Genomic DNA, 12,431 nt, shown 5'->3' on the forward strand with positions numbered 1-12,431 from the left:
TTATTATGAAAATTATGGGCTTTTTATGGTCTGATATTTTTTTTAGATGGAAAACTAAAAGTTTAGGGGGCGTCTCGTCAAAAATAATCAATTTGGTAAATAACGGACACTAATAACCATAAAACTAAAAACAAACAAACATACTACAAATACTAATGCACACAAGCAGCAACTGATAACAGACCCTACAAGAACGATGATAATCATATGACAATCACTAGTGACACAATTTTCTGTCACTGGCTCAGTGCAAGTTTCTATCACATTTTTAAGGGCAATATGAAAAAGTTGACAAAATCTTTTGTATACATGTGATATTGCATTTCTTTCTTACTTACTGGGCTTAATAACCTGAACAACATATAGCTACACTGCTCACTCCAACGGTGTTTAGAATAAAAATTTGTGTGATTAATGATATTAATCTCTGTCATGAATGCCTGTTATGCTTGATGTCAACATCATGCATGTGTGTCTATCACATATGATATAAAAATCATGCAGTTGCGACAATCATATGTGATGTTAAATTCAGGCATGTGTGACTATCACATATGACGTAAATATCATGCAGTTGTGACCGTCATATATGATGTAAGCACATGTAAACATTATGTATTTATTAATTTATTGTAATTTATTTTATTTAGAAAAAAATAAATTCATTTTAATTCATATAATATTCATTAATTCATGTTATAAAAAAATTGTACAAAAAGTAAAAACAAATTAATATAAAATTAAAGCTTCATTTTTTGGTTTTAATTTGTTTAGTTTTTAAATGTAATTATTGTTTCCTTTTTTTTAAATTAACTACGGTGCTTTAACCTGTGATGGCTGAGCAGTATTGACCGCTTTATATTTTGCTCGAAACTCCTACACCCTTGTTGTTGAAACACATCTAAATTTAAAGAAAAATATATATTAGTAAACATTTTAAGTAAACATTAAGTTGCAATTATGTATATGTATGTACTTCTTAAAATGGTATCAACCAGCGCCAACTTGCATAGGAATTTCTTGCTCCACCTGCCATCCCAATTATAACCTTCCAAGAGCTCAGAGAGAAAATTGCTATTGTGTTAGTTTCTATCATTCAATTCTTGTAGGGAGAGTATCTATGGTGTGTACGTATGTGTATAAACAGTTGTAAAATCTCAATGCGTTGGTATCTGAAGTAGGGATGATCGATATTCAAAAAACATCGATGTTGACATCGATGTTGGACACAATCTATAAGTTCGAAATTTATTAAGCAACAGATCAAATTATTACAAATCCCAATATTTTTTATTAATTGACTAAAGAAAAAGTAATTTTGATAAAGAAGAACCTTTTAATCGGTTTCTTTGTTGATAAAGAGTAGAACCAGCTTTTGAAAACAGTCTTTCGGGTGGTGTTGATGTCGCGATAGTACTCAAATATTTTACCGCTATTTTTTTTAATTTCGGGTAAGTGGAACCGATGACATTATTCCAAACTTGGAGAGGATCTTGTTAAAGATCAGACACTGGATATTTCAAAAAGTAACTCATCTCTGAAGGCATTTCGTGATCACTAGACAAAGGCGTAGAGTTTTTGTCATTTACAAGTTTATAATGTTCGCTCCACAAATTAAATTCTTCTGTTGTATCTGGCGAACAACTAATAACTTCTTCAATTACTTCTGTTTCCGTCGTAGTATTTAGTTATTCTTTGACACATTTAATTGCTTTTGAACATGCTATGGGATCTTGAAAATGAATGTTTTTAAATCTTGGGTCTAGCAATGTAGATACAGCAAGTATTTGAACATGTTCAGAGGGTAAAAAGCATTTACTGATTTCAGATATTATGCTCTGGTAAAGATCCTGACCCAAAGAACTGTTTGTTTTGATGTTATTCATTTTTAAATTTAGCATTCGTACTATGGGAATGACTTTGCTGCTAGTAACATAGTCTTCTCCACATATTTCTTTAGTAGCAACTTCTATAGGGCGTAAAATCTCAAAGATTTCAGTTAACTCTTCAATACCTTTTGCAGTTATCATTGGAGGAGCACTTGTATGGCAATTAACAATTTGTTTAATCGTAGGTCACAGATGTAAAAATCTTTCCACCATATAAAAGGTGGAATTCCAGCGATTGCTGACATCTTGTATTGTTTAGATCAGAATCCTTTCGTAATTCATCACTCGCCACTACACTCTGCTTAAACCAGGTGACAATCCTTTTAACAGATGCAATCAATTCTGGTAATTGCTTTGTTTTTGCAATCGATTTTTGAGCTACTAAATTCAGTCTCCTTACGTAATTTCTTTGCGCCTGTTTTATGAACTGTGTTCTCGTCGTTGCTATGTTTCCCTAATAATGAGCTATGCATTTTTTCAATGTGTAACTTTAGATTTTTAGTGTTGCCACAAGTTTTTATGAATTTATGGCAAGATCGACATTTGGCTTCGTTATTTTCAAGTCTTTCAAAAACTTCCCAGAAGCAACTTTTTGGGGGCATTTTTAATTCTATTCCTGTATCCCTGAAAACATAAAATTAAGTGAAAATAAAATTCAGACATTAACTCCAATAACCAAAACATGCAAACATATTAATTGAAAAGTACACAAAATAAAATGTTATGTCACCTTATTATACTACTTTCAATGCCACCAACACAGCAAGCATTTAATAACAGCCGTAAAAAAACAATTAAGAGATTAATTGTCTATGGCTCATTCAAATTTTGCGCGAAAGAAAAAAGATATGCTCTGCCTGTGCTTTCCTTGTCTCTAATACAGCATTTATAACATTAAAAAGAATAATTTCCTTTAGCATGCGCAGAAAGCAAACAGATGAATTCAATATTTAGATAGAATTCAATCATTAAAGACTTACATATTGTTGTATTCCATGTAATATATGTATGTATATGCACAACGCCAGTAGAATACTATCAAATCAGTAAATTAAAACAGGTACACACAACACAATTTTTTATCAACAAACAAATAGAAGTGTGAGTGAGCATAAATGAGCGAGACGACGAATCACGAAGAACGAACGAATGAAGGGAACCAGGGATAATGGGATGCCCAACTTATTCCAGCGTGAGAGCGCCTCAAAATAAGCGTTTTTTATAACATTTTCCATTGTGGCCACATTTTTGGGCATTTAAATTAAAACGCCCAACGTTTATTACGATTGCAAATTATTATATATTGGACTTTTAATATATGGCGAAACCATTTAAATCATTTTTTATGATTTTATGATATATTAAAACAACTGACTTTCGATCTTTCAATACTTAATAAGGTGAATTAAGCCTGTTAGTTGTGAATTAATGAATGTTTTTAATCATTTGTAATAGATAATGATTTCTATTATGCATCAAATTACAAAACGTTTCATGAAATATATTTAAATTTCGCATTTTCTTTGATTTTCATTGTTTTAAATTTTTAATAGCGATCTTGAACAGCGGCAACAAATTCCTCCGTTTACATATTTTTTCGGTAAGATTTCAATCTGGCCATCGCTCGTTTCCAATCGCTAAACGTCAAAACCTCCCCAATCCAGTCAACTGTCAAAGTTTAGGTGGTTTTGACGTTTAGCAATTGTTCTCTCACTTCCAGTGAGAGAGGAGTTGGGCATCCCATTATTCCTGAAGGGAACGACCGGTGCGCCGTGAATGACGCGTTCAGAATTAAAAAACTTGATTTGTGAATGCGTTCATAGAAGACATAATTTGTTTCCTAATAGCCCTGACAGACGAGCAAAATTAATACGCTAATGCGCATTGAAATTTTATGGTGACATACGGCAGACTTGTGCATTTGGACAGCTGATAGTGAAATTTGTTTATTTATTAAAACAAAAAGTGAAATGAAAGTGTGTGAAAAAGTGAAGAATATTGGAAAAATGGATAGCAAACTGTGCGTTGTTTTTTTTCTGCCATCTAAAAATATTAAAATTTGTTTTTGTTAATATACTTGCACATAATTTGATTAGCAATATAAAAACTGTTTACCTCTGAAGCTGTAAACACAAACAAGGCGGCAGATTTCAAGCGACATCTGTCAAACAATAGCAAAAATCTGTAATTTTTAACCAATGTTGCCTACTAAATTCAGCCAAATGCACGAAATTCTTGTGCATTACAAACTTGTGAATCATGAGTCAAATGCGCAAATAAATGTAACTTAAGCCCGCTAATGCATATTAGCGCTGTCGTCTGTCAGGGCTATAAGTTGCATTGGTTTGGTGGACGTGCGTGTGGTGCGTGAGGTGAGGTGAGGCCGTAAGTTAACATCGATGATGCGATATTTTTCGTATAGTATGTATCGATGATCATACAACATCGATGTTCATCGAGCATCCCTAATCTGAAGTATACAATAAAAATATACAGGGGTGTTGTGGAATCCAAGACAGAATTGCTTAGCTGTCAGAATTGCAAACCAATTCTGATCTTCAATGGTGTCACAGAATCTGATTGGATTTTCATCTTTTCGAACATTCGCAAAACCAATATTCGAATCAGCTGTTTACTAATGTGACAAAACTTGCAAATGAATACATTTGGAAGCAATCCTATTAAAGTTTTAAATGAGTTCCGAATTAAAGAAAGATTTTAAGAGACAACATTTATCGAATGAATATAGACGCATTTGGGTGTTAAGTTACGTTTAATACGTTTCGTAAATCTTCTTTAAGGGAGGATTTTGTTTTTGCTTAAATTTTCAAAAATTATCTAATACTATGTTCGGACCGACATTGAAAACATTTTGAAAACACATTTGTATGTTGTGGAACGTAAGTCGTTCGGACCGACAATTTGTAATAGGTAAGTTTTGAAATCTTTAATATTTGCTTATAATTATTACTAAAGATCGTGTTTTTTTAGATTTCTGAGAAAAAGATGTTAATTGCGAAAGCATTGGCTTTGAGAAGCCAAATAAATATCCTGCTCATCGACAATTCTTCAAGAGAACTATTGGAATGTCTTACTTCTCAGCACCATGCCTTGACAAAAGAGATAGCCGAGTTTAAGAAACAATATCTAATCGTATTAGATTTAATAAAGGGCCTTGGGATGCCGATTAATTCATGTTGGACAAAAGTGTGTATATGTTCCTATTGATGCAAAAGTTTTCAATTATATATTATTAATTCCAGCAACGTAAGAATCAGTTTTGGGAACACGATTGCCAACGAAACGGTTGTGCTTTTTTTAAAGAGAACTTTCGCATGAACCGAAGTTCCTTTGATAAATTATGTGACATCCTCCGCCCGTTACAAAAAATGGATACAAATTGCCGAAAAGCTATTCCTATCGAGAAAAGAGTGGCTATAACATTATTTGCTTTAGGGTCATCTGCAGAGTATCGTAGTATCGCCAACATGTTCGGTGTAGGAAAATCTACGGTTTGCGAAATTTTACTGGAATTTTGCACCGAAATCTGGAGATTACTGCAGCCATCCTGTTTTAAAATGTTGCCTTTAAACAGAGAAAATATAACCGAATTGGTGACTGGTTTCGAGGTAATTGGATTTCCACAATGCTTAGGAGCAATTGGTAATATTGGTTATAAAATCTTAAATTTGCGCTAATGTTCTAATAATTGTTTACAGACGGATGCCACATTGAGATTCATCCATCATCTGACGAAGCTGTTGATTATTATAATTATAAAGGATGGTATTCCACCGTTTTAATGGCATTAGTTGATGCTAAGTAAAGTCCAAAAACTCAATATATGTACATATGTATAAGTACATAAGTAATGTTTACAATATATTTTCAGATACCGTTATACTTACATAAACGTAGGAAGTCCCGGGCGATGTAATGACTCTCAAATTTATGAGACGTCATCACTTAAAAAAGAAATGGATAGTTGTTCTTTACTAAGCGAAATGTCTAGAGAAATTTCAGGCGTAAATGTGCCAGTATTCATTATTGGGGATTCAGCTTTTCGATTTAGCAAACAACTAATGAAACCGTATCCATTTAGCGTAAATCAAAATAATGGTGAGAAGGTATTCAACTACGCTCTTTCGAAAACACGTAGAGTTGTCGAAAATGCTTTTGGACACCTCAAGGCCCGCTTTCGACGCATCGGAAAAGGAATTGACAACTCTGTACGGAATGCCAACTCCATAATAAAAGCATGTTGCGTCCTTCACAATTTTTTAAATGATAACAACGACACGCTAAACGCTAAATGGTTACGCGCTTTGGAAGAGTTGGAGACTAGACGCCAGAATCCGTGTGATATTTCATAAGCATCTGACGACCCAATTAATGGAGAAATGATTCGGACAGCACTTTGTACATATTTTGGTAAGTACATGTGCATATTTTATCACAATATCTACATTTTACACAATTGCATATACATTAAATCAAAGATAAAGTTGTACACACCAAACAAAATTCAATTTTATTTTCCATATAAAAAATAATACATAACAGAAAATACTTATATTCATTTTTTTATTTATTTAGAAATTGAAGCAATCTTTTATTTGTTTCTTTACTATCTTTTATAAATTGTTCCATCATTTCTGTTTTTTTGTTATCATTTTCAACCATTTTTTTTGACAAGTCCCTTATTTCGTTGCTGATTTCAAGGGATTGCTGATTTGCTTTTTCGAGCTGCTTTTCTATGTGGTCAAATTTTTTTAAAATTATGGTTTGAAAATTATTCCTTTTTTTATTGATAGCATCACTCGGCTCGGGAGACGGTACTGGTACCGAAGAAGTATCGCTTGGCGACATCGGCATAGCTGAGGGCGATGGTAGGCAAACCGGTGATGACAATGGAGATGCAGCAACAAATGTAGAAGACGCAGCCGTTTCCACCGAAATTTGGAGTGGTTCAGAGTTAGTAGAACCTTTTTAAAAATGTATATATGTATGTAAATATAAATAATAAATTGAATTAAAAAACAAATGTATCTTACTTTGAAAACTTTCCTCCACTAAGTTCTCGGCATTGTAGCTGACGTACGGCAACAGTACGGCTCTCATTTTCTCGTAAAGTGGCCACTGCGAGGGAGAACCGCCAGTTGACCCGACTGCTGTCTTCTCTTTCCTGTAAAACATGATATATATGTAAAAGCTTTATTTTTTCTTAATTTTATTTAATTACATACCTATATCTCTGTGAAAGGTTGTGCATTTTCGACTTTATTTCACTCGCCGTGAAATGCACACCTTGTTGCTGCATCTCCATTGCCATTTCCTCCACTATATGGCTGTTCTTCTTGGGTCCGCGAAAAGCACTTACTTTGTTCCGCCACAATTCAATTAATAGGGCTTCTGCCCTATCACTCCAACAACTTCTTTTTTTGTACTTTTGTTTTTCCATTTTCGAAATGATTTACTTGTCAGCTGTATTTTATATGGAATGTAAACAAATATCAAGTGACAATTTAGGGCCGGCAAAATATGTCTTCCAAAAAAATCGATTAAACTAGAGCAGGCACCGATTATAATGAGTGGAATGTAAGTTTTCAAGAAGTTTTCAGCGAAAACTGTGTTTTCGTTTGACAGATTTTACATGGACGAAAACACAAGTTTTCGTGCGAAAACCAGTTTTTCCCACGAAAACATGTTTTCAATGTCGGTCCGAACATAGTATAAGAATATACCCCCAACGTTATATATGGGAATTTGAAATATTGTCAAAGCTAGAAGGGAAATAGTGACCGAGCACTGGTAGATATACACATATATCCGTATATATTGCAGAAAGCGAAAACTTTGACGCGCGATTTCTCGGTTTTCATTCTTACGATTTTTCTTAATTGGCAGACAGGATAGAAAAACCTAAACGTATGGAATTGGGGAAAAGTTTATTATCTTAGGCATTAAATTATCTTATATTTAAACAAAAAAGCTAAGAAAAGTTAAGTTTAAACATACATATGTAAAATTTTGTTGGTCAGAAACCACTTCTTTCTTAAAATTTTTTAGAATTTAACACTTATTTTTTGAAATTTTTGTAGTTTAACCTGAACAAAGTTATTTACAAATATGAATCTCTTTGAATTTTTTGTTTCCGATAGAAATTGCGACCTGCATACTGCCCGCCGTCCGACAAAAGCACATGCGAGATGCATTGGACAATTGCTTCCCTAAGGAAAAAAATTTTCGGATGATGTTTAAATATATAACTATAAGCCCTAGAAATTTCGCTTTAATCAATTATTTCTTTCCCTCCCAAAAAACAAATAGATTTTTTAAGCCTCTAATACTATGTTCGGACCGACATTGAAAACATTTTGAAAACACATTTGTATGTTGTGGAATCTAAGTCGTTCGGACCGACAATGTGTGTTTTCGATGAGTTTTTACTGACAACAAACAATAGCGGCATTCTCTTGCTCTTGCAAGATTGCACGATGACACAAAATTCAAAAATCCTATACCGAAATAGGCAAGGCCAAGAGAGCACCCATTGCAGAACATGGTGTTTGGTCTGACATATTTATAGCCATTGCAAATAATTTTCTGCGTGTGTTTGTTGTTGTGCCGTTGCACCAAGATTTCTGCAATTTCTACGCCGTGCAAGGTTTTGCAAGAGCAAGAGAATCCCCCTAATATGAGAATATCAAGCGACAGCTGTTTTTGTATATGGAATATAAACAAATATCAAGTGACAATTTAGTGTTTTATTCTTATGTTTTCTCCTATAGAAATAAAGATAAATTAATCGATAAATCGAAGTCGAATGCTATTTTTTATAAATATATAAACTATTTTTGATAGTTTGATTTCGGTTTTGATATTTTATATTATGAAAAATTGTAATTGATAAGTTAGATGTGTACAAAACTACATATGCGTATTGAAAGTGTAAACACAATGGCTACGACAGACTGCAAACTACATCTGTCAAATATTAAAATACACACGTTCTTATGGGCAGTGTTATTTTGACAGCTGCACGACTACACGACTGCAGGCCGACAGTTGTCGTTCTCGCTAACTTCAATTTGCTCCTATTTTTGCCAACGACAGTAGGACGACAGTAGAGTTGACAGTAGAATGGAAGATAGAAAGAGGAGGTAGAGTGGTGATGCCACTAATATGTAAAATGTAAAATTATTCACAGCTCTAACAAACTTGACGTTATTTTACAAATAAAAGCATAAAATAGCTATATTATAGCTCTATTATATCATTTGTAATAACAAGTGATAATTTAAAGCAAAAATATTTACCTATTTACTTATTTTTTGCATAAAAAATTTCACTTTGAACAAAATATTAAAATTTCATTGAAGTGAAAGGTATTAGTATGGCCACAACGAAATTGTGTACATGCAAAATGGACAACTGCGTTGTTTTGTGTACATGCCGGCCATTGTGTTGTTGTTGCTTCTCAAAATGTACATATAGTAAGATGAACAACGACGTTTTCAGTTCACTGTCGTGCCGCTGCAGTCTGTCGTAGCCATTGTGTTTACACTTTGAGTAATAGCAACATTGTTCAAATGTAAACAACCGCCATTAAAACACACATCAAATCAAAAATTTATTCGACAATTCAAAAAAGATAAGATGTGTGCGAAAATTACAAGGGAAGATGAAAAACGAATAGCTCTAATTGAAGCTAAAAATGAGTTTTAAAACAAAAGTAGTCCATACTACAAGCTGTAATCCTGAAAAGATGCTTTGTGGCAGGAAATTGGGAAAGAAATGAATGCAGATGGTAAGCTGTTTTGTTATTTACAATTGTTTATATTGTTAATAATAAACAATTATGATTATAGAGGATAAATGTGCCGCCGTAGACGGCTAGCACTTTCGGATCGATACGGGAGGAAAGTGCAAAAGGCTAACGCCCCTCAGGCAGCGGATTAGAATTTTTAAGCAGTGGCATTTGTTCGATTCGATGAAGTTTTTGAAGCTACACATTTTACCACGACCGTGAGTTTTAGTATATTATTAAATATACATATTTAGTTAAATTTGTAATAAAAAATTAAATTTACAGGGCTAGATTTTCGCAAAATATTTATGAAACCGTAACTCCAGTGCTACCTGCTGTCGCTGTTCAGGCCGAATCGCAATCGCAATCACCAGCTGACGCAGTTCAATTGCTGTCACAAGGCCATGCGCACGGGGTGCAAGTGCCATCACTATTATGGTCCTTGTCACCATTACGCCCTATCTCGGTATCGTTGCTTCCACCATCGCCTCGATAAACCGTCACCAACTCCCTCCACGTCAACCTCGCTGCCTTCACCGTCCTGCTCTACGCAAGTGACCACCCAAAAGGGTAGAAAACGAGGGTCATTCACTAGTGAGGTTGACCAAAATATAATGGAAGTAATTGAGGAAAACAGATGGTCATCCATCCAGGAAACCCAACAACAACCAACCGCAAACCCGGCTATACAGGCCATCAGTAATTTGGTGGTTTCTATGTTAAATAAAATGAGTGAAGAGAAGCAAACCAGATTAATTCAAAAAATTATGCAAGCTGCATTTGAAGTGCAACAGGAGCCGCAGTATAGTTTATAAATAGATATTTATATAAAATTAGATTTAATACAGTTATGAATTTGTTATTTTTAAATTATTAATTTAGTTGTATTTGTTTTGATTTTTGAAAAAATTAAATTCATGAAGTTAAAAAAATTAGTAATTATTTCTAATAAGGTTAAACATATGGTCCTCCTGTGATAAGGTCTAAATTGTTCTGGAATGGTAAAGATCCTTCATTGATAAAATACCTCTACGCCCCGAAGTTCGCATTGGTCGTAAAGAGTTATTATCATTTTCGCGACGCCAATCACCGACATGAACAATGTTATCCCCTTCCGCTCAAGTATGTAGTTGTATATAGTTATACGGACAATACCAGCGATTGTGATCGTTCAACATTTTAAAATTATGTAAGGCTATGCAAGCGAACACAATTTTCTGGATTACATTCAATCGTTGTTCTTAAAATTCTCCATCAAAAGGTTCCGGTGACACGTTAGACAATGGCACAGGTGGTGGCAAAGTGTTTAGTATTAATGCATGACCAAATGGGGTAAGTTGAAAGACTCTGTATAAATAATAATAGAAATGCACTATACTCGAATGTTACACAATTTTATAGACAGTACCTCCGTCACTTTGACTTCCATAGCTGCCAATACTAACTGTTGCGAACGTATGTATATTTCGCATCACATACAGCCATCAAAACGATGCTAAAGAATTTTTTATAATTGTAAAACATCGAATTGGAATTGGGCGGGCACTTAAGGGGTCAGTAGGACAGTCTTTTTTCAATTTTTTTTTTTGCATTCTCTGTTCCCTTATGCCCTTAGAATTAATGTAGAGACCCACTTTATCATTAGAAAGTTTCGAGAAAGACCCAAAAATAATAATACCGCTCGACGTTCGGAGTGCTCGGAGTGCACACCTCAAACTTTAAACGCGTTTTTCTCAAATCACACTTTTTTAAACTGGCGGAAATAATTCCGGTCAAACTACTCAACCGATTTGCTTAATTTTTTTTTAATGTTCACAAAACGCCTGGCTATCGTTCCTACAAGATTCATAATTTATATAATTTGTTGACAATGTTATGACAAAATTTATGTAAAACAACATGGGGAAAAATTAAAAAAAAAAACGTTAATTACTTTTTGATTTATCAAACTTTTTTCATTATTCTAGTAGGAACGATAGCCATTCACGTACTTTTTAAGAATAAATTGGGTTTCTGTGTTTCAGATGATCCAAACATGAGGAATCATGTCCGCCAGTGAAAAAACGCATCTCATTCACCCACCCATTTCCCCGTCAGATGTCATCAAAAAATTCCGAAAAAAAATGTTTATACACTCCACTATATACTTCATGATATGAAAAAAAGTTCTATTGTACGAGAATATACGAGAATGATTATTTGACAGACTGCAACTCTTTAGTTGTTGTCAAATAAATAGATTTGAACAATAAGTTTAATATTGAATTAAAACTATTTTTGCACTATACGAGTATAATATAAAAAAAATGTGTACAAACGATTTAATGAAGTGTTAGTGAAAATTAAAATGAAAAATATAAGTGTAGAATTAATTTTAAATCCAAAAAATACGTAATTAAATTAGTAGTAATTTTCAACTTTAAGCGCAAATATCTCGAAAACTATTGGTTTCCTGTGACTTTAACATATTCTTGATCTGGAGAACCTCCTCTATCCGACCAAACCCATTCATTTCCGAAATCTTGGGACTGTTTTCTAAAGTTTTCCCCAAATAGCTAAAAATTATAAGAAAAGTACATATATACATACATATGTATTAGACTGTACCAAATAAATAATTTTTTTTTTCGGTCCCATATCAAAATTTCGTTGAGAGTCACGAAGAAAAGATTGTGTCAAAATTTGAGCCTTTTATCTTCATTTTTGAGTTAGCGCTCGTAAAAATAAGAATT

General features: G+C 33.6%; 2 protein-coding genes and 1 long non-coding RNA gene across 3 annotated transcripts; 2 read left to right on the forward strand and 1 right to left on the reverse strand.

Moving 5' to 3' along the window:
• Positions 1–4,366: 4,366 nt before the first annotated feature.
• Positions 4,367–6,800, forward strand: LOC126765695 (putative nuclease HARBI1). The gene is made up of 6 exons (XM_050483426.1): positions 4,367–4,820; positions 4,881–5,096; positions 5,153–5,552; positions 5,609–5,711; positions 5,782–6,320; positions 6,704–6,800. Exons 2-5 carry the CDS (start codon positions 4,896–4,898, stop codon positions 6,260–6,262), a joined length of 1,185 nt encoding a protein of 394 aa, XP_050339383.1. The 5' UTR covers positions 4,367–4,820; positions 4,881–4,895; the 3' UTR covers positions 6,263–6,320; positions 6,704–6,800.
• LOC126765735 (inactive protein tyrosine kinase pTKL-like) lies at positions 6,459–7,640 on the reverse strand. The gene is made up of 3 exons (XM_050483473.1): positions 7,136–7,640; positions 6,944–7,074; positions 6,459–6,874 (listed from the first exon to the last, which is right to left on the reverse strand). The coding sequence occupies exons 1-3, from the start codon at positions 7,348–7,350 to the stop codon at positions 6,474–6,476; spliced, it is 747 nt and encodes a 248-aa protein (XP_050339430.1). The 5' UTR covers positions 7,351–7,640; the 3' UTR covers positions 6,459–6,473.
• Positions 7,641–9,463: 1,823 nt separating this feature from the next.
• LOC126765786 (uncharacterized) lies at positions 9,464–10,671 on the forward strand. The gene is made up of 3 exons (XR_007668579.1): positions 9,464–9,699; positions 9,761–9,917; positions 9,985–10,671. It is a non-coding gene; the product is annotated as an uncharacterized LOC126765786 (long non-coding RNA).
• The last annotated feature ends 1,760 nt before the right edge of the window (positions 10,672–12,431 follow it).

The sequence above is a fragment of the Bactrocera neohumeralis genome, unplaced genomic scaffold, assembly GCF_024586455.1.
Source record: "Bactrocera neohumeralis isolate Rockhampton unplaced genomic scaffold, APGP_CSIRO_Bneo_wtdbg2-racon-allhic-juicebox.fasta_v2 cluster11, whole genome shotgun sequence".
NCBI lineage: Eukaryota > Metazoa > Arthropoda > Insecta > Diptera > Tephritidae > Bactrocera > Bactrocera neohumeralis.

Bases quoted from the DNA above. Each gene is read 5' to 3' on its own strand.
- LOC126765695 (XM_050483426.1), top strand. From the start codon at position 4,896: ATGTTAATTGCGAAAGCATTGGCTTTGAGAAGCCAAATAAATATCCTG. The intron at 5,097-5,152 runs GTGTGTATATGT...TATTAATTCCAG, and splicing joins TTAATTCATGTTGGACAAAA to CAACGTAAGAATCAGTTTTG. The intron at 5,712-5,781 runs GTAAAGTCCAAA...ATATATTTTCAG, and splicing joins ATGGCATTAGTTGATGCTAA to ATACCGTTATACTTACATAA.
- LOC126765735 (XM_050483473.1), bottom strand. From the start codon at position 7,350: ATGGAAAAACAAAAGTACAAAAAAAGAAGTTGTTGGAGTGATAGGGCA. The intron at 7,075-7,135 runs GTATGTAATTAA...CATGTTTTACAG, and splicing joins AACCTTTCACAGAGATATAG to GAAAGAGAAGACAGCAGTCG. The intron at 6,875-6,943 runs GTAAGATACATT...ATTTTTAAAAAG, and splicing joins AGTGGAGGAAAGTTTTCAAA to GTTCTACTAACTCTGAACCA.